General features: G+C 36.0%; 1 protein-coding gene across 1 annotated transcript in view; it reads left to right on the top strand.

The window, feature by feature from the left end:
• TMEM131 (transmembrane protein 131) overlaps nucleotides 1-21,742 on the top strand; it is a 94,467-nt gene that overhangs the window by 52,605 nt on the left and 20,120 nt on the right. Inside the window, 19 exon segments of the mRNA XM_039548392.1 lie at nucleotides 700-850; nucleotides 985-1,041; nucleotides 1,964-2,025; nucleotides 7,105-7,213; nucleotides 8,904-9,012; nucleotides 9,721-9,874; nucleotides 9,976-10,146; nucleotides 10,399-10,509; nucleotides 10,595-10,729; nucleotides 11,168-11,272; nucleotides 12,600-12,686; nucleotides 15,785-15,937; nucleotides 16,091-16,166; nucleotides 16,269-16,386; nucleotides 17,894-18,032; nucleotides 18,125-18,234; nucleotides 18,591-18,657; nucleotides 19,580-19,731; nucleotides 21,025-21,167. Of these exon segments, the coding sequence (XP_039404326.1) occupies nucleotides 700-850; nucleotides 985-1,041; nucleotides 1,964-2,025; nucleotides 7,105-7,213; nucleotides 8,904-9,012; nucleotides 9,721-9,874; nucleotides 9,976-10,146; nucleotides 10,399-10,509; nucleotides 10,595-10,729; nucleotides 11,168-11,272; nucleotides 12,600-12,686; nucleotides 15,785-15,937; nucleotides 16,091-16,166; nucleotides 16,269-16,386; nucleotides 17,894-18,032; nucleotides 18,125-18,234; nucleotides 18,591-18,657; nucleotides 19,580-19,731; nucleotides 21,025-21,167 (2,209 nt within the window).

The raw sequence follows: 21,742 nt of genomic DNA on the forward strand, positions 1-21,742 counted from the left end.
TCAAACCTTCTGTAGTATGGCAGGGAAGACAATCCAATGTTAGTATTTCAGCTGTGGTGCTGAGGTTCGTCTTGTGCTGCAGCTGTGTCCAGCTAATGCAGAAAGAGTTGTCTTTCAAACCCTGAATGCCAATTAGAACTGATAGGTGTGGTACAGAAACTAAAATATGTTTTTACTTTGTCCTGTAAATTACATGGTGACTCTCAAAACCTGGAGCTCCACAAGCTTCTGGCTACACGGAGTTGTGCACTATTTTAATTTGTGTTTAGCACTGAAACTATATGGCTTGTGTCTCCTTTGGAGAAAAAACAATTAGAATATGCAAAGTCAATATTTGATGTTACTGTCAACATTTTTTCTGAATATCTTTTGTTTATTGCCAGATTCTGTTAATTTAGTCTGTGTTTTTACCACAAATTTAATATATAAAACTTAGAATCGTAGAATCGTTAACTTAATCAAATGGGACACAAAAGTTCTCTTGCATATACCTATTTTTAATCAGTGTCATATTAGATGATTACAACTATCCTTTATGAATTTAATGGTAATTTTAGTTCTATGAAGCCTGTCTCTTCCTGCTGTTGTAGCTTTTTCTCTTAACACAGTTATACCCAATGCTTCTATTGTAATTATTTGGTGTGACAGCTTTTTTTGTAATTACTGTGCTCTCATAGATATGCTTTGATTATTTATCAGGAAATACCTCCCTATGAAACAAAAGGAGTGATGAGAGCCAGCTTTTCTTCAAGAGAAGCAGATAATCATACAGCCTTCATTAGAATAAAAACAAATGCCTCAGACAACACAGAATTTATTATTCTCCCTGTTGAAGTAGAAGTTACAACAGGTTTGTGAAAGAGTGGTTGAGGTTTTGTTGATTTTTGGGTTTGTTTTGTGTTTTGGTTGGGGTTTTTTTCAGTTATTCAAATTAATTCTTAGTATAATAAGAATATTGTAACTTTTTTCTTTTTTGTTTTTAAGCACCAGGAATCTATTCATCAACAGAAATGCTAGATTTTGGTACACTAAGAACACAAGGTAAACCATTCTTCAGTTCTCCAAGTATTTATCAGGAATAGGGTGGGGAGGGGAAAGCCCAGTTACCTTTGTACTCTTCAGGGTTGCTTGTGGAATGATGCTTTTAAAAAGACAGATAACAACAGCAGGTTACAACAGTGCACAGATGTGAGAGTACTTGGGGTGTGTACAAGCAAGCAGTAGTTTGCACACCAGGTTGTAAGTCCAATAGTAACATTAGTGTTACACAGTTGCACATCGCATAGTCTGAAAAGCATTTCGGTTCACTTAGTTTGTGAACTTGTTTTGAAAGATTGCTTCACATCTGGGTAAGTTTTAATGATTTTCGGACACAGCGAAAAGTGAAGGTGTGCAGACTTGATCAAATGTTTTATGATAGGATCTTTTTTTAATTGCCACTTACACATTTGTGCTTAACATTTTATGCTTACATTAATATTATTTAGTGATAAAAATATATATATCAGAAAGTAATAAAACTGGAGGTATTTTTTTTGAAACTGTAAGAGGGATTTATTGCTGAAGAAAAGTGGTATATTTTTTTCAACCAAAAAAAGATAGCTTCTGAAGAACTTTTCCTTGCAACTTCCTTAACATGTAAAGATTTTCAAGTAAGAGTAATTTCTTCTGAACATGGGTGCACCTGACAAAGTCATTCATTGTGGTATTTTTAGTCTGTTCACTTCTTAATGTGTAGAAATATGAGTGGTAAGCTGAAGCATGTAATACATACTAATACACAAAATTGCAGTTTGTGTCAGATTCTTCGGACTACCTATTTTGACTGTTCTGTCATGTTAGTATAACTTTTTAACACAGAACAGTGGAGTTACAGAAGAAGCCAGCTAGTGTAAATTACTTTGTATAAGATTCACATGTTAAAGTAGCCTAATAGACAGGTGTGGTTTTTGTTCTTTAACAGATCTGCCAAAAATTTTGAATCTGCATTTATTAAATTCAGGAACAAAAGATGTGCCAATTACAGTAAGTTTTATTTTCTTTCAGTTTGAAACTTTCTACTTGGATTTACTTTTTCTCATAAAAATTGATCATTCACATTCACCATATAGTGTTCAGAATTAGAAGCTAGGTTATGTGTGACTGAAAATGTAACTTAATAGTAGAGCAAGTAATTGTGATGCGTGGTAAAATTAATTTGCTTCATAGCCTTCTTTGAATGCTCTGAACAGCATTTTTAGGCTGCAATATCTGAACCTTTGTAAACTTTTATACTTGAGGACTGTAATTCATGTTCAGTGAGTGGGAGAGGAATACAGAGTCTGTGAGATTCTTTGTCCTCATCATACACACATCACATTTACACATCAGTGTAAAAAGCGGTTGCCCAACATAATTTTTTGAGATAAGCAAATAGTAGCTTTCAAGAGCTGACTGTAAACTGACCCTTGTTTTCTTGAGCTTATCTTCTTTGTTGCTTGAAATATGAAAAGAACTCAAACACTCTAGGGCCCTTAGCAGTAAGACCACTGCTGCTGAATGTGAAGTGCAGCCAGCTTCAGAATTCTAGCATTTGGATTTTCTACTTTCCATTTTTATTACAGAATTTTGGCTCTAGTCTGGTAGTCCGCCCTTGTTCATTCATACCTTTTCCTGTGTGATTTTTCTCATTGCCCACTATTTTTCTCACTTCTTCCTTCTCCCCTTCCTGTCTTCCTTCTTTTCCAGATTTATTTGTGTAGCTAGCTATACCTTGTCCCAGTGCACTTCAAAAAGTGTTGAAGTGTTGAAAAGAAACCAGAGGAGCCAGAAGAATGACTGAAGGATTGGCAAAGGTTTCTTACTGAGATCTTGGAGAGCAGTTCTGTGTTTATAAAGCTTGAAGCTGTAACTATGAGGAACAGTGTTTTAGTAGTAGAGATCTGCAAAACTTTAGGATACTGGAAACTGAGGCTAGATGAATTTAAAGTAGAAACAGGACACATTTTTAGTGATGAAGATAAGTTTTCACAGTGACAATAGTCCATTGCAGTACTTGCTAAGCTGTTATTCACTAATAATTTTTAAGTCAAGAGAAACTTACGGTATACTGCAAACAAGAGAAACTTACAGTATAGCGCAAGAAGATTTTAATTCATTGAGGTCCTAATGCTTATTGCATTAATGAGATCAGGTGATCCTATAGGAATCATGGCTTTGTAAGTTATAGCACAACTTCCATAGAGGGCTTTGAAAACCAAAAAGACCTGTATATGATTTTTGCATTGAGAGGGTTGGTAAATTCATTAAATTATTTTCCAGCTATATTTGACAGCATGCTTGTCTTCTTAGATTTTACAGTTTTTCCTTTTTTTAAAATTTATTTTTTAAAGTGTGTAGTATACTTGCTGAGTACAATGCAGATAACCATATTTTCAGACCATCAGTATCACTTCTAATACCTGGTAGTGTAGAGCCTAACTCATACTCCTCCATTTAAAAAAACCCCAAGCCTATCCATTTTTTTAAAAAATCTGTGGTCTTCAGACTATGGGCTGTAAACCATAAATATCGATCTAATGGAAGGCCGTCACTTGATAACCATTATACACATCATGACAAAGCTTTTCCAGATAAATTATTTTTTTATTGTGTATCAAAGCAGTTAATTTGGTATTTTTAAAGCCTTTGGGAGTCACTTTTGCAATGAAAAAGCTACCACACAGGTTCAGACATGATCCGTTTTTCAGTGTATCACATGGAACATCAAGTCAGTTGTTCTTTTCATTAAGGGACTCTGTGAATTTCTGCTGCTGTACCAATTAAGGAATTTAAAAGTGGTAAGCAAGAGTAAAAAAATTTTGGAGGGAACTTGGTGAATAGCTTACTTCTAGGAAAGCTTGACAAATAGACTTCTGACCCTTGAGAGCTAGGGTTTAAAAGTAGTGAGACAGAGCTGTGTGACAAATTTCATCTTAATGTCAGAAGAAAAGGCCAGGGCTATATTTAGCATATGTTTAAGCTGGGTACTGGAGGAACTAAATATCTTCAGGTCATCAGTGTGTGAGAGACCGCTAATACTGTTGCCAGAGTTGTAGCTGTTCTGCCTTCAAGTACTTAGTCATGCTGTGGTCCAACAAATTGGTTGTGGAAAATAAGAGCAAGTCACTTTCTTTTTTGAGTTTTTAAACTCCTTGTAATATCGCCCTCATTTTGTAGGGTTTGTTCCATTATTAAGGAGGATAATGCTTATTTCGTGACTGGATGAACTAGTCATGCTGCAACAATTAAGCCATTCTGTCAAAAATCTGGTAAATGTAGATTGTTGAACACTTTCGTTTATCCCTTCTCTATAATGAAAACTTTGTGTTTCCTTAAGGCACTTTGGGCCTATTTGACTGCCAAAAGCAAAGGGACACTTCAAAACTTGAGGTCGTGACCATATTTGATGCATGAAGAACCAGGAACTTCAGAACAGCCTTAGTGAAGCTGAATTGTATCAGTTCGAAAACAAAAGTGTTTTGTATAAGGAAGTATTTAGTTCTGTCCCAACTTTAGAATAGGGGTTAATTTCTCGTAGCAGTCTGCAAGAAATAGTTTACTTCTGTGTTACGTTTTCATCCACACGTTTGAGTACATGTGTCTTGAAATTATCAAAGATTACAATTTAGTAGTAGTTTATTCCATGGCTGTTCTGGATGGTTCTTTATGGAGAAAGTGAGCTTTAGGTAGTTAGGGGTTTCTCTGTTTATACAGAAGGCCAACAAATTACTGACAGTTGTGTCTGTAAAAGCTAGTAAAACGGTACAGTAGTGGTTCTGACACTAACGGAACTATCCTAAAACTGCTACCTGTAGCCACAGGGCTTTTTTGTCTTTGTTAGGTGGGCAAGACAAAACTAGGTTCAGGAGCCTTCTGACTGGTAGACAATTACAGCTGAACATGTGCCAGTGTTTCAACCCGTACTCTTTAGTTTATTGGAATACATGTAGTCCGAGAGTCCTGAAACCTTCAAAGTCTTTCTCAAGAACTCCTGCAAAAGCACAAAGTTTTAGCCCCCCTTTGTGTCCTTTAGAACATTTAAGGTCTTAATTTTTCTGCAGTTACGCTAAATATTGAGTGTGTCTTTACAGAGCGGGGTCAGGAATCTTGAGTGGGGCCATGTGTTACTGAAGCATGTCTATTTAAAATTATTTTTCCCTACAAAAGTTGCTGTTAGATTAATTTTCTGAGAAAATTGGTAGTATTATGTTCTTGATTAAACTTTTATGTACTTCCAGGATCTGTCCATGTTTGATGATTTTTAATGCATATTTCAGGACAGGTTTTACTTGAGCTTTAATGAAATAGGTTGAAATTTGAGGAAAGTGAAGTTGAAAGGATTCTTAAGGATGTTTGTTTTTTCTTTAGTTGTCTTAATTCTGTATTTCCCTTTATAGTATGTAATCAAGCAACAGATGAAAAATGTGCATTATGTAGTTCAGAAATTTTCAACAAAACAGTGTAAATTCCTTCCTTAACTAAATTAACCAGTTGTAGACATTTTGAGTAAATACTTGTAGGTTTGTTGTGCACTTGTGGTTTAAGAGATGCATCTCTGTAACCTGCCATTTTTCTGGCAACAGGCTGTCCTTCTGAATATTTCCAGTTTGATTTACTAAATGAAATCAGCATTATTTCAGACCAGTAATTAAAGGAAGCATTTTTCATGAAAAGAGCTTCTAAAAATGGTTGTCCTCTCTGTTATGCAAAAGTTGTGAACTTTATCACAGCTTTGGTTTCATCTGCTTTAAGAGGGTTTTTTTTAAGGATATGTCAAGATTTCAGTTTTGTAGTGTGGATTTCATCAGAAGAAAATTGAGATAGTTATTAATTGACTTATGAAGAGAAATACCAAATATCTGCCCCCCATGTTTGCAGACATGATGGTGGACAAAGGTCAATGCTATAAATCCAAGATACGAAACTTCTGGTTGAGTTAACTGCGCTTATTCGTTAGCTGCAGGACTAGTGCTGCTTGTTCCTGCTAAGGATCATGTGGTCTGCAGAACTTAGTTATTTATGCACACTTTTATGGCTTTAATTTACAATCAAGGACAGCTTGGCTTGGGAGGACTGTAATTGGTTTGTACTGCTAGCTGTCTGCCTTGCTCCTCCCTGACCAAGAAAGGCTCAGCTGCTTATCAAGCAGGTGCTAAACCTCTGCAGCCCAGCAGAAGGTAAGGCAGCACTCATTTCAGTTTCAGTAATACAGCATCCTGTAATTTGCTGTGGCTTAACAGCTGCTACATGAGCAGCTGAGCTGTTCTTAAAGCAAGAGAAGACAGCTGGGGAGGAAGAATCATGGCAGCCATCCTAATTTTAAGCAAAACAAGAGTAAGAGCTTTTAAGTGCTTCATGCCCAGTTTCTCTGTGGAATCTAGATAGAGAGCTTGCTAGCAATCTTTATAGTCTTCAGATGACGTGGAATCCCTTATCCTACGGCATGGTACTATGAGTACCTCTACAAATCAGCTCTGGCTAATAACTGACACAATAGCTCATTTACCTTTTCCATTTAGTTTAAAACAGAAATCCTCAGATGAAAAAAGTGACCTTGTAAAGTGTTAGTGTAGAAAAAGTGTCATTGCAGATCTACAAAATGTTTCTCTATACAGTTAGTTGTTTTTTTCTCTGCAGACTTAGCATGGGATTGGAAACAAGGGAGATATCTGCATCCTCTCTGGTAGTTTCACAACTCAGTCAACAGCTTTGTTAATGAGTGTACCAGGAACAAATAGCCTAGCTATTGTAACCCTGCAGCATTAAGAATAAAAATTAAATCTTAATTTAAATAAGGTTTGTTTTCTATTTTATTAATATTTTCTGGCCATACTGTCACTTAATTCAACATCCCCAAGGAGAACTCACTGTTACCCACTTTCTTGTATATTGACTGAGTAATTTGTAGGACCTGAAAAAAAATTCTAAAACCACTTCTAATGCTGCTTTGTCATGGGAAAGACAGACCTGTAAGAGCTTGGCCAAAACTAGTTGCAGTTGTATCACTGTGAAAGACACATGAAGGCTTCACAGCATGTTAGCAATGATAAATTTACAGGTGCTTCTTATTTTGATTGTTTGCAGAGTGTTAGACCTACACCACAGAACGAAGCTATAACAGTACATTTCAAGCCCGTTACGTTAAAAGCCTCTGAAAGTAAATATACCAAAGTTGCAAGTATTAGCTTTGATGGTAAGTACCACTCCTCTCTTCTTATAACTTGTCAAGTGCTTCTGAAAACTTACTGAAGTTTCATTGATTATTTTCACTCTCTTAACAAAATGCTATTTATAATTTTGAGAAGGAAATGGAATTTTCCTACCCGGAAGAGGCTTATAGTTCTTCTGAACTTTAGTTATTTCTGAAAGGATTGTCTTTGTTCATGATCAGCAAGTATCTTAGACTGGTAAATACAGATGAGAAGAGAAGGTATTCTTGATTTTTCTAATAAACATCGCAGTATTCTTATGTTAAGGCACTGATTATTTAAATGTATTTTTATTTTAAACAGACATTTTAAACAGGGTGCTGAGACATCTTGTTTAAACTGTAATTCTGCCAGGAAAGGTTGGACCGAGTGATCCTTGAGGTCTGCTTCCAACCTGGTATTCTATGATTTTTCTCCTATATAGTGTGACTTTAAATACTATGCTGACACTTTGCAGAAAGGCGCCTCTGTTTTTATAGAGATTTTAATCAACTGTTAGAATGGTGGTAACTACTCAGATGTTACTGCTTTAAGATGGTAGTTGGTGCTGTAACTCTTTCTGCCTGGATTGCTTAAAAATGGAATCTTATAGATGCAATGCTTGTGGTAGACATAATTTTAGAAGTAGCATGGATAAAGAGGAGAGGATTGATTTTTATTATCATTTATGGATTAGCACTTTAGAAATTTATTCGCTCATGGTTTCTAAGACAAGCGAAGTATGTTTTAGCTTATAAATTCTGAAATAGATAAATTCTGTCAACTTGAGGTGATAATATATTCAGATTTTGAAGCTGGTGGGAATTGTTATATGAGGACCTACTGGCTAATGTATGGTGCATCTTAGAAGGAATGGTGGTTCCTGGGAAAAATACCCAGTTAAGCTGCTTAATGTGTTTAAGAAATTGACTTGACAAATTCTTATCAGTGAAGCAGCCAGCCCTAAATATTTGCAATGTCAGCTGTCCTAATTACATGCAGGGGCTTTGGGGGCTTGGTGGTTTCTCTTAATTAGTATTTGAATCCCCTTGATTTTTTTGGCACTACTGCTACCCAGCTAACATCGCTTGTTCTGTGATCTTGGAGCAGACCTGTGAGCATCACTCTTGGTGCTTGTGTAGTTTGGGTTCTTACATGGATTCTACTTCTATTTTTGTCTTTCATTTCTTCATTATTAAGAAGTTGTTATGTTTCTGGTCCAAAGTTCCTTTCAACTGGTAGCTCTTAGTGAGGGGACCCAGCAATCTCAGGCTTCTATTCTGTTGGGGAGGGATATATATATAGGGTTAGGGGAGGTATATATATCTGTATAGTCCATACTCTTAGTGGGCAGTTCAGTTCATCTGGGGTCCAAATTATCTTCTGGACATGTTCAAGTTATTTATATGACAGAAACAATCAGGCTTCCCCATTGTAGATAAGCTTGCTAAATCAGGCAGGTCATCTAACTGTTGTTAAATGGGAAGAATTCAGAATTGGGATCTCGTTTCATAGACTTTACACCATGTCAGTTTGCTTATTGAAATTAAATTTCCTTAAACTCCACTTTTTTCCTTCCATGGTAATTAATTTGTGGGCTAGCTCTGTGGTTTTATTCTTCCATTCATTCTAGTCTAGTTTAATGGATCAATTTTTGTCAGCTTTAACAAACTTCCTATATTCTTGTGTGTACAGCATCAAAAGCTAAAAAAGCATCACAGTCTTCTGGGAAAATAACTGTTAAAGCAAAAGAGAAGAGCTATTCCAAACTTGAAATACCGTATCAAGCAGAAGTGTTGGATGGGTAAGCTTCCAGTAACTGAACATAGCTCAAAAACTAAATGCTCTAAATTAGAAGGGAATATTCTTGTTTTTAAACAAATGGAGGAGGCAGGTAGTCTTAGCCATTCATAAGTTGGTTTCAAGGCTTGAGTTAAAATTGTCCTTAGTGAGTTGTTTTTCGGAGCAGCTGAAGACTGCAGATGAGACATTGGAAATATTTCTGGTTTTGCATTTGCTGTTCTACTTCTATATGAAATACAGGTAGAGAAAATACTTCTAGTTTTAAGCAAAATTTTGGAAGAACTCTGTGTTCCTTGGGTTTTGTTACTTATTTACAAAGTATGGCTAAGTTGACTTTAAAAACATTTTTGAATGAGGTGCTGCTTTATCAACACAACTGGCAGAGTATTTTGAAGGCAAACAAACTAAACCTTACCTATCAGAATTTTTGTGCTGCAGATGCATGATTTGGTTAATAAGAAATATGCATGTTTTACAAATTGTCTCAATACTTCAACACTTTCTTTTAGTCCTCCTATTATTCTGATTTGCATGTTTTCTTATCTTATTTGATGTACTTAGTTATTAATGTCCCTGTAGTGCTAATAATATAGTTTCAGCATGCAGTGGGATATGTACCTTTTCTGCTGTTTGATGAATTCTAGTCTATGTGTAAGGAAAATACTTTGAGGACAATCTTTATTTTCTTTACACTGTTTTCTTTTAATAGATATTTAGGATTTGATCATGCTGCCACACTCTTTCACATCCGTGACAGTGCTGCTGATTCTGTGGAAAGACTGATCTATCTATCAAACACGTTCAGTTTCGCAGTCCTTATACATGATGTTGTGTTACCAGAAGAAGCAAAACCAATGTTTAAAGTAAGTCCCATTTCAGTGAATGCTTTTACCTAGTAGTAAATGCTTAAATGTGATGCACTTTGTTCAATTGTAACCTTGGTCTTCATTGTTCACTGATCTAGGTCCAGAACTTCAGTAAACCAGTCTTAATTCCACCTAATGAATCCAGATACATTTTTACACTTAATTTTATGCCTTCCACATCATCTGTTCACATAGATAACAATATTCTACTTATCACCAATGCTTCTAAATTTCACCTACCTGTCCGAGCATACACAGGATTTCTAGATGTAAGTATTTTTTTTCCATTTCTTTTTTTTTTTTTTATCTTCTGTCTCATTAGAGGCAGACTTCATAGGACTCTTTAATTCTTTATTCTACTTCTGTGTCTGCTGAAAAATTTTTTTGTTCCCTTTAAAAGCTTTAGTTTTACATAGGAAATTTAGTTGTGTTAAAGTTACTAATGCATTTTTTTATGAGCATAGAGTTTGAGCACACTTTATATTTCACTTATGCTAAAATACTTTTATCAATCTTTCTAGTACTTTGTACTGTCTCCAAAAACTGAAGAGCGATTTATAGATTTTGGCATATTGAGTGCAACAGAAGCTACCAGCATTTTATTTGCAGTCATCAACAGCAATCCAATAGAGGTAAGGATGCATTATTTTTAGTTTATCTTTTAAAAAAATTACATCAGTGTGGTTGCTGAAAACAGTGCCTTTTGTTCTTTTTAAGCTGGCTATAAAAAGTTGGCATATTATAGGAGATGGCTTGGCTGTAGAACTTCTAACAACTGAAAAGGGAAACAGAACAACAATAATTGCAAACCACCATGAACTACAAAATGCTACTGCTTCTGATCAGTCTTCAGTAAGTAATCCTTTGAATCCATTGCTCGAAGCTAGATTTAGGAGGGGAGAAAAGAGACAAACCTCTGCAACTTCTTTCAGTTTCATTTTGGCAGAGGAGAGATAAGAATTCTGAATTTTTGTCTGAACTTGAGTATGATAAAGCATATAGACTTACTAAATTTATTCTAAGGAGCAGCATTGTATTCAAATTGCTGTTTATGATGTTTACCCTTTAAAAATCTAACCAATCTCCATACCCTCAGATGATGCTCATCATAAATCTGGGATGAGTGGGAATTCATCACCACAAGGAATAGATAATTTTTGTGTTAGTCACTTATCTATGAGAATTTTTTGTTTATCACTGACAGAGGTTTTAAATGGTTTTGAGTCTGTTCTTAGTGAGGTTTCGTTTTGTTTAATGGAATACATTGGTGACTTTTTCTACCATTTATAGGTGATCCTAGCATCAGGCTATTATGCAGTGTTCAGAGTGAGTCTAATAGCGAAGGAACTTGAAGGAATTCATGATGGAGCTGTACAAATCACAACAGATTATGAGGTATATTTATTGTATAATAAATGGGTGTTGCCCAAAAGATATGTTCAGTCTTTAAGTGTTGTATTAGTGGACAGACTGTGGCATGAGGGAGAAGTTGAGGTTGGAAGGGAACTCTGGAGGTCAGGTTATCTTTGCAAGTTAACCCTGCATCATACAACAGTAGTGCTAATTATGCTTCTATTATGATTTTCATCCGCCTTTCAGAAATATCCATTTAAATCTAACCTAATGCTTTGCAGTTTGGGTTCTTCAGTGACATGACACATCCTGAAAGCATCAATGCATGGATCTTGGGGCGTATCATGTGCTGACAATGTGCTTTTCTCCATACTTTATCAGTTACTGAAACTGAGCTGTAATATCAGACTTTTTTGTCAAAACGCAATGTGAAAGCTGTTTTGGAGAGTCATAGAATCATTAAGATTTGAAGAGACAAGATACCACCATGCCCTCTAAACCATACTGCAGTTTGCCACAATTTGCTGGCAGCTGATGAAACAGAATCCTTACACTGATTATTAGGGGAGGGAACAGCCAGTTGCCTCAACTTCATGTGCCTTATTTTTGCAGGAGACAGTCTAATGAATAATGCAATCGGTATTTAATATCTTTGTGTGATATATGGAAAAAAACCTCAAATGGGACTCTGTGCTTATGAAGTCAGGAAATCATGTCACTGATTGCATGGTTCTCATGGTGCTACAGAAAATGGGAAATTCCCATTTCTGCCAGTTGTCAGAGATTTTAAGCTTTTTTGTAATGTATCCACACATGTATGTGACCCTTCAGTTACGGATTCTGAAGCATTTAATTTTCTTGCCTGTTACAAGTTATTCTACTTATATTGGTACTTGAATCTCATTGACATCCCTTCCACACTACTTTTTGGGTGTGTCTTGAGGTATTACAATGACACCTTACGATGTTTTGAGAAGTTAGGTATATCTTTTTCCCTCATTTACTTTAAAGATGTTACCCTCCTGTTTTCCAACAAAGTAAGCCCCATTCAAATGACACCTATATAATACCCCATTGGGGAGCTTATGTTTTCAGTATGCTTTTCTGTTCCTTGTAGAATAGAACTGAGGATGGCTGAGTGAAGGAGAGCTTCCTGACAGTATGGAGTGACTGTTCAGAATATGATGATGGGTTGAAATCTTAATTCATGTCTCCATGTTTTAAATGTCTGTATAATCCTAGAGTACATTAATTGTAGAATTTCAGGGTTTTGTTATTCTATGCAATTTAAAAGTGGAAGAGACATTTAAAGGCTGGAAATGTAAGAGGTTTTTTTCTAAATTTTTCTTGGGGTTTTTTTTTTGTCCAGATTTTAACTATACCAGTGAAGGCCGTGATTGCTGTAGGCTCGCTGACCTGCTCCCCAAAACATGTTTTTCTTCCACCCTCTTTTCCGGTAAGAGAGTTGGGGAGGATTAAATGTTTACTTGCTGTGTTTTTCCTTCATATCCCCTTTTCAAGGGAGACCACTGTCCTGAGTTCTGTGTCAAATTGCTGGAGAGATTGTGCTACTGAGCTGTTATGATCAGTTTGTCATTATTTTGGGGGATGTTTGGAGTTTTTCTGCCACGTGTTCCAAGCATGAGTTGTCCCTACATCTCCTCAATAGCCCACTTGAATGGGATCTTGGAATACTCATGTAATGGAATAGATCTTATCAGAGAAAGATAGGTTAGTGAGCAGGACTTCATTGAGTGTTTGCTGCAATTGCCACTAATTCCATCTTCCTTCTGATCTCCTGTGTCACAAATTCTTCTGAAGTCTTTTGCTACTCTTGAGGTCAAACTGTCATGGCTACAGTTGCAAAGATAACTAGTTGTTTTTTATCTTTAAGACCTGTTTGGTCTTTTTTTTTTTACTATATAGCCTCACCATTATATGGATACTTACCACACTGAGTACCACACCTAGAACTTCCTTATGAACTGCTTCATAAGCTTTTGATAAGCTAAAATAGCTTAAAGATCCACTTCCCTTGCTTTCACTGGAGATAAAGCAGTTTCTATATTCTGTATCTGAATCTATTAGAAATTATTATTATTACTATTATGAAGAAGAAGAATTCCTGTGAAGAATGCCCCTTTTGAGTGCCACGTTCAAATATTTTGTTCCATGTTGGACCTTAAAGTAGTAATATTTTTTTAATCTCCTTTGAGTTTGTTTTAGCTGAAATGGCTAAAGAACTTCTCAGTAATTCATAGTAATAAGCTCACAGTCTTGGTCAGCTTGATTTTTGGGGGGGCTCTGTCTTGTTTGTTTGTTGTTTGTGGCTTTTTGTTTTGGCTTTGCAGTTTTGGTGGGGGGTTTTTGTTTGTTTGGATTTGGGGAGTTTTGTTTGGTTGGTTTGTTTGCTTTTGCTTTACTTTGTTTAGGCAGATACTACTTCTTGTAGCATCTGTGTTTCTCAGGCATAGCTTCCTTGATGTCATTATTCTTTCTCTTCCCCAGATTGTTGTGATTTTTATTGTCTTCATGCTTTTTCTAGTAATGTTTTCAGACAATTTTTCATTCAGGGGACCTTTGGCCTCCTGAATTTTGTCTGGGAGTATAGATTAAGATACAATTATCACCTTTGACAAGATTATAGGCTATTTACTGTGTTCAAGCCCCAAGTTTTTCAGAGCAGTCAGCTTCACTTACTACTTCCATTAGTTGATCACTTAGCTCTTCTTGTATTTGAGAATATTAACAGCAGACTTACTTTTACTTTTTCTTGGATTCATTTCAAACTAAACTCATGCTCACTGAATTCATGCTACTCTTGCATTTAGTTCTTCTGTAATGCCTCTATTACTTATGAAAATAAGTCTAAAATAGCATCAGTTCTTTTTGTTTCAGTGTTTGGTAGAGAAACTTGACAGTTACACCATCCAGGAATAACTAGGTGCTACTATTTTAGTAACACATGCTTTTCAGTTCATACTTAGGATGTAATTCTCCTGCAGCTGCCTGGTTGCCAAAGCTGTCTGTCTGTTTATAATTTTAGCGTATTTGTACCTAAGTGTGATTTCTGGTATTCTGTTGAAGGTTGTTGGCAATACACTGACAGTGTATACAAACCTTGTAAAGGTCAGTGTCTTGATTTAAACAAATCTTAGCTGTGTTGACTTCTGCTTCATAGTGTCATCTTTACCTCACAGTGCCACCTCTCAATTCTTCCCTGATCAAAGCTCATCTTTGAGGACCTCTATGCTGGATGGCATTGTTCTGTTTCTATTATTACTGATGAACAATTTTTTTTCCCATTGTCTGTTGTTTCATGTCTAAATGCTATGTGAAGGTCTTAGTAAAATACTATTTATTTGTTGTAGACACTTTAACAAACCTGTGTCTTGTCCAGTTGATGACTGTTTGTTACTCATAGGAATCCACAGATGAAGCTCTGACATACCTTCTATTCAGTTTAACAGGACTGTATCATTAAGGATTTATTCTTGTAGTTTCTTTCCCTCTGCAATTACTACTATTGACACTGTTGCAATATGTGACTGTTTCCCGAGGCCACAGTCAAATTTTGAACCTGCAAAAGACCTCGCCCATGTCTCCACTTAAACTTAGAGAATTTTTTTTTGAAGTCTAAAGTATTGATTTAAGGGGAACAAGAAAAACGTTCATTAAAAGATAGTCTTGGGTATTTATATTTGCTCATACTGATTTTTTTGCTCATACTGAAGTCTCACCGCCAGTCCTGAGTTGCACTTTTCTTCTGCTTTTGTTTTTATTAATTGTTTCCTCTATACATGTCAGAGTTGGGTGTTGAGGTAAGGTGTGAAACATGAGCACAGAATCATTGATTTACAACTGAGGGCAGGGGTAAAGCTTGAGCATTGTAAGGATTTTGATCATGACAATTAAAATGCATTTTCTATGCTTAAAAGATAAAATAATGTTTGACTCAGAAAAGGAGGCAGGGTTTAAGGGTGTGGGGAAAAAACTTCCTGTTTTCTTCTTAAATGTAGTTTTGGTGTCTTAATTGCATTTGGGAGCAGGAAGGAGGTTTTAAAATGGCCTCCGTCACCTGTAGTGTTTGTAATCTTAGCTTCCCTTTACTCTTCCTTTTAGATTATTTCTAATTAATAGCAACTAATTACTATTTCTAATTGCTAGCAGTGATCTCTTATGAAAATATTGTTTCCCTTCAGTAATAGGAGGCTCAGAAAACTGAACTTTTCTCTTGCCTCTCCTCTTCTGATACTTCTTTTATCATGATTTGATTAAGGAGAGCTGTTATCCTAGCTCTTCCAAGATACTTCACGTGTTCTTAATTTTCAAAGAAGGATGAACTGTGTTTGAAAGCAGATGAAGGAAAGAATACAACTTCACAGAAACTTACTATCTTGAAGTGTTGCAAATGGCATTTCTTTAAGATAGTGTAATTAAAAATCTCAGTTTAGCATTTCAGCAGTGCTGTGGTCTTTGCCAGCCTGCATAAATAGATACATATGCTAGGAAAAAATGCATATCCTGCAGACTTACTTCCTTTTATTTTTTTAGGGGAAAGTAGTTCACCAGAGCCTGAACATTATGAACTCCTTTTCTCAGAAGGTGAAAATACAACACATACGGTCCCTGTCAGAAGACGTAAGGTTTTATTATAAGAGGCTAAGAAGTAATAAAGAAGATTTAGAGCCAGGAAAAAAATCAAAGGTTTGTTTATGCCTTATTTCTAAATCTTTGTAAGTTATCTTTTCTTTATAGCATATGTTAAGTTTCTGTGTTCAAGAGAAATCTTCTTTCTTTTTTCTTTGGTCATCAGATTTACTGTGCTGGTTAACTGATCAGCTCTTACATGTTTTGCAGATTGCAAATATTTATTTTGATCCTGGTTTACAATGTGGAGATCATTGTTATGTAGGATTGCCCTTTCTATCTAAATGTAAGTAATGTTCAACTTTATAATGAAAATCATTTAAAATAAGTTTTCTACTTAAGTAATGATTTTACGTGGAGATTTTTAAAACCACAGTATTTGTTACAGCGGAATCTAAAGTTCAGCACAGCACAGCAATGCAAGAAGATTCATGGGATTCTGACTGGGATTTGCATGAGAATTTATTCAGAGAATGGACAGAAATAAAAGAGAATGCAAGCCATAGGTAAGTATTTTATTCCTGTTGTTTGCTCAGGCCTTAAATCAGTAATAATTCTGTGATATGTGTGCTCTTATTGAATACAAAGCTTCTTAAAAGCTGTGCTCTTTGAGAGGGGGCCGAGAAGGAATTGCTTGGCCTACTCTGCAAAACCTTTAAAGAGAGCATTCTAAAAGTTAAAAACAGTAATAATTTCCTCAAATTAAAGAAAACACTGAAAGTTACTATTCACTGAGTTGCTGGAGTTCTTGAAAGGATTGTAACAGCAAGGCAGTCTCTACTCTACAAAAATCTCCAAAAACAGATTATAGTGTTTGTTCAGTATCCCTGCTTAAGCTGTTTTAAAATAGTAAGTATCCTCAATATTGCTTTTAACATTTCATAAGGTTTTCTGTTGTTACCACACCAGGATTATTGCATTTCAGTGAATTACAAAAATTTTCTTATATTTTACCTTGAGGTGATCAATGGTCGCTACTTAATATTTAGAAAAAGTCAAATTCTGTAGACTGCTACATACCTTTTACATCTGCCTTCTCACACATAAAGTTGGTTTAATCTCCAGGAGACACGAGTTAACATTAACAGCAAGTGTGTGTCTTTTGTGTTGATAGCATCCAGGTTACCCTTTCAAAACAGGTATGTGAAGAAACAAAATGTCTGTATGCAACCAAATAGAATAACAAAAGCATTCCCCCTTTATCACTTCTGTGTTATAATGGTGATATATTAATAACTCCGGAGAAAATTTGATCTAAACAGAATCCTCTATTTAGCCACACCAGTAACTTTCAAGAATGTCCTATCCCCTACAGTAAGAGAACAGTAAAGGAGAATGCTACTAAACATTAGTTCTGAATAAGCAGTAGTTCTAGCTTGAATATACAATGCTTTAATATTATTTATTATTATATATTCTAGAGTATTTAATACTTTTAAAGAGAGTTAAAATTACCCAGCTGTCCAAGGCATCATTCAGGGAAAGGACAGATAACTTCTGAAAACAGAGGGGTTGTGACTTGCACATTTGGAGTCTCTCCAAAATACTTCTCTGCGTTTGAAGTCTAGTATTTTGTCTGTTTTGCTGACTGGAGAACTCAATACTGTTAGTGTTGTTTCAGTTCATGCTGGAGAGCCTGTAGGAAAATGGAACCCAAATCTGGTGTGGAGGTTGGTTAATAGCAAAGAACTTCATTCACCGATGGAAATAGTGGCTAGCACCAAGTGGGACTTGTTCAGATTTGCTTTAGGTTTATTAGATAGGTGTGCAGGCACACAGTCTGTGTACCCATTGCAGTTAGAGTAGATGTACTGATTTACTGTACATGTGCAGGCAAAATCCATTTTCTGGATTGTGGATGCTATATTGGAGTTTCTCCCTTTCTACTGTTTGTACCTTTTCAAATTATCAAATATATTTTGGGTTATTTTTCTTAGTGATCTGAATCTCAGTTACACTCTCAAAATTTGTTCCTGCAAAATGTAAAAGTAAGTTTTATAACTGTTCCTCCAGACTGAATGCTGTATTTGAAGTAGACACAGATCTTCAGAAGGATGTCCAGTTGAAAATTACAGCAGAAATGTCCTGGCCTTCCATCCTTAGTTCACCACGCCATCTAAACTTCCCTCTAACCAACACAAACAGCTCATCAGTAAGTTCTTTTTGTGATAATACCATTTTAACAGGTGTTTCTGATTGCATTAATGGTAATGTAAACTTCTAAAAAATTGTCTTTCTGAATAGGAAGAAGAAATTTTTCTAGAAAATCCAGCTGATGTTCCTGTGTATATTCAGTTTCTTCCAGTAGCTCTGTATTCTAACCCATCCACTTTCGTTGACAAGCTGTTAGAACGGTAAGTGGTGTTGTGGAATCCTTGGGGTGTTCTCACTCGGTGGAAGAAATGCATTTTACATGGAATGAATGCGTGATATGGCAGTTGTGTTGGTGGTTAGTGTTGGTCACCTGTAGAATTTGAATTCTATTGCCGTTGAACACACATCTGTGTTTTTTACTGAGCTAAAATGTGTTTACATTACTTCTTTAACTTGATGTAAGGGGGGGGGGAAATAAGAAAAAATCAAGTTAGGCTTTCAGCTGTGTGTTGGGCTACCATAGGTACTTGATTTGTGCTCAAATCCATAAATACAAGTGTGTATTGTATATACCTGTGAGACCTGTGAGAAAGAAAAAATTGCAATTTCATTTCAGGTTTAATTTGAGTAGGCCAGCTAATTTCAATCAGAGGACTCTAGAGTTCCAGGTCTTCAGAAATTGTGTAAGTATTTCAGTACATTCTTGGTAATTTTAAATTCAGGTATTTTAATGTTTTAATAATAGTTCAGCCATACATGCCTTCAAGTTTAGGTATTAGTATGGAAAATGGGATATCTATTGGATATCAGGAAATTGGGAAAAGAAATATTTCTTTAAATGTGACTAATGAAGTGTCACTTTTTCTATATACTTACATCATAATACAACTGTTGAAGTTAGAGGAAGACTGCATTTACTCATTCTCTTACTGACAGGATTATTTTCCTCAGCATAGTGGTTACTAGTTCTAAAATTAGGAACGAATTTATTTTTCCATTGCTTTGTTGGTTCTTTTAAGTGATTTGAGTATTGTGGACTACTTTTAAGCGTGTGCTTTTTCATATAGAGCATGCCACATCCTAAGCACTTCTTTTTCTATCTGACTTTTCCCCTTCATTTGCAGTTTGTTTTAGATTAACATTCGATGCTTGTTCAGTGTCTGAAGACAAATGGCAAACTTAGCAAAATACACTTTTTTGTGCAGTTGTTCTATTTTGTTTGCTTAACAGTGGAAAATTCTGAGAAAAAAATATTCCATAATGGTTTGATGCTAATTTAGTGTTTGAAATATATATGCAAGAACTTCTGATACCTTTCTTCCACTAGCACTTTATGAATCTACATGGGTGAAGTTTACCTCAGTTCTGTTCTGTTGTTCTCTCTGTGTTGTTCTGCTTCTCCATTAACATAAGCAGTTTACTAATAAGTAGGGAAATTTTTGTGCTATCAGAGTTTCTGGTTGAAAAAACAGAATATGTCATTGAGTAGTATCCTTTGTTTACGACAAGACCACTTTTCTAGCTAAAATAATACCATTTCTATCAAATACATGTAAAAATGTCCTATTTTTTAATGCATTGCTTTTTTTTCCCCACCCTCTTAAGGTCCAACCACTACAGACGACTGTGGGACTTACAAAGGGCCTGGCTCATCATTTCATTTTAAGTCTAATATTAAAACCTGGTGAGAGAAAGTCTGTCAAAGTAAAGTTCTCTCCAGTTCTTAATAAAACTGTTTCATCATTGATTGTTATCAGGTAAGAGAGATATTTCTGAAGTAAGTGTGGGTTTTTCTGTGTTTTTCTATTTATATGTAAGATCATACGTGCGATCAGCTGTCAAGAAACTATTGCTTTTACAAGAATAATCGTAGAATCACATGTCTGCAGAAAGATTTAATTTAAATGTAATTGTGACATGTTTTACAGTATTTTAACTGTATTCAGTACGTACTCAGTAATGCAAATACATAATCCACTATTATACTTACCACAGAATCACAGAAGGGCTTGGTTTGGAAGGGGCCTTTAAAAGTCATTAGTCCAAACCCCCTGCAATGAACAGGGACACCTTCAGGTTTCTCAAAGCCCTGTCAAAGCTGATCTTGAATGTTTCCAGGGATGGGGCATCTACCACCTCTCTGGGCGACCTGTTCCAGTGCTTTAGCACCCTCATTGTAAAAAATCATTTTCCCTTTATCTAATCTGAATCTACCCTCTTTTAGTTTTAAATCCATCCCTCCTTGTCCTGTCACTACAGGGTCTATTAACAAGTTTGTCCCCATCTTTCTTATGGACTCCCTTTAAGTATTGGAGCTCCTGTGTGGTCACCAGGAGGCTTTCTCCTTTCTAGACTGAATAATCCCAATTCTCTCAGCCCTTCCTCATAGGAGAGGTGCTCCATCCCTCTGATCACCTTGGTGCCTCTTGTCTGGACTTGCTCCAACAGCCCTGTGTCTTTCCTGTGCTCAGGACCCCAGATCTGGATGCAGCACTCCAGGTGGGGTCTGAGCAGAGCAGAGCAGAGTGGTAGAATCTCCTCCCTCACCCTGCTGGCCATGCTGCTTTTGACACAGCCCAGGGTATGATTGGCTTTCTGGGTTGTGAGTGCACATTGCTGGGTCATGTCTAGCTTTTCACCCGCCAGTACCTGGAGAGTTGATTTCTGAAGTACATCCTACATCTCTTGAAAAAAGGGTCTCTAGTTAGAGATGCCCTTTGCAAGATCAAGCTGCAATGCAAGTTCAGTCTTTCTAGTAAAGAACATTGAATAACTATTTCACTTATATATCAGGTGTGATGCCTTAGTAAGAGAGATACAAATTTTAACTACTATTCCATTGGGGTTTGTATTTGTATGCTATGATGTGATTTCTTAAGAGTTTTGTCTTGGAAACACTATGTTTGAGACCCCTGGTGTTTACTTCCATGATGTGGGGACTTATCTGTGGAACAGATTATATATTTGTTCTCCAGATTTGGGATATAGACTCATAGTCTATAGAGAAGCTTTTATGAATGTTTCCCCCTGCCCTTTTCTTTTTTACACAGAAATAATTTGACTGTAGTAGATGCCATAATGGTACAAGGACAAGGAACAACTGAGAGCTTGAAGGTTGCAGGCAAACCTCCTGGTCCAGGAAGTTCTTTACGCTTTAAAATCACAGAAGCATTATTAAAAGACTGTTCAGAAAGTGAGTACTTCTTGACCTAATATGCTGAACAGAAATCTTATTTTATGTGTAAAACTTGAAATGTGTGGAAATACTTTTCCCCTCTTCTAGTGCCCCAGAAATTCAATTCCTTTAAATGCATTAAAATTGCTACTTTATTTAGGCAGAATACAAAATGTATTACGTTTTTCATTTTAACATGAAAACTAGGAAAGATAAAACAGAAGCTCTTTGTCTACTAAAATTCAAGACAGAGGAGGTAAAGATCTGGGCATATTTACTAGCAAAATCTCTAGCTCCTAAATTTAATACAAATTGGATCATGGGTGCAACTTTGTGTACTTCTTTTCCCCACACCTTCATAGTCTTTCCTCACACCTTCATAGCCATTGGGGAAGAAAGATTGGGTATGTTCCTTGATGAAAAATTAAATTCCAGGCAGATTCTACTCTGAGATCAGAGAGAGGTTTTCTGCTCTGTGGCCTCAGGCTTACTTCTGAGAGGAGAGCTGAGAGTACATATATTACCTAACAAACTGGTAAAAGAGTTTTAGTTGTACCTGGCATTAAAATCTGTTGTGCTACTTTGCAGTCTTC

This window comes from Corvus cornix, chromosome 1 (assembly GCF_000738735.6).
Source record: "Corvus cornix cornix isolate S_Up_H32 chromosome 1, ASM73873v5, whole genome shotgun sequence".
Taxonomy (NCBI): Eukaryota; Metazoa; Chordata; class Aves; order Passeriformes; family Corvidae; genus Corvus; species Corvus cornix.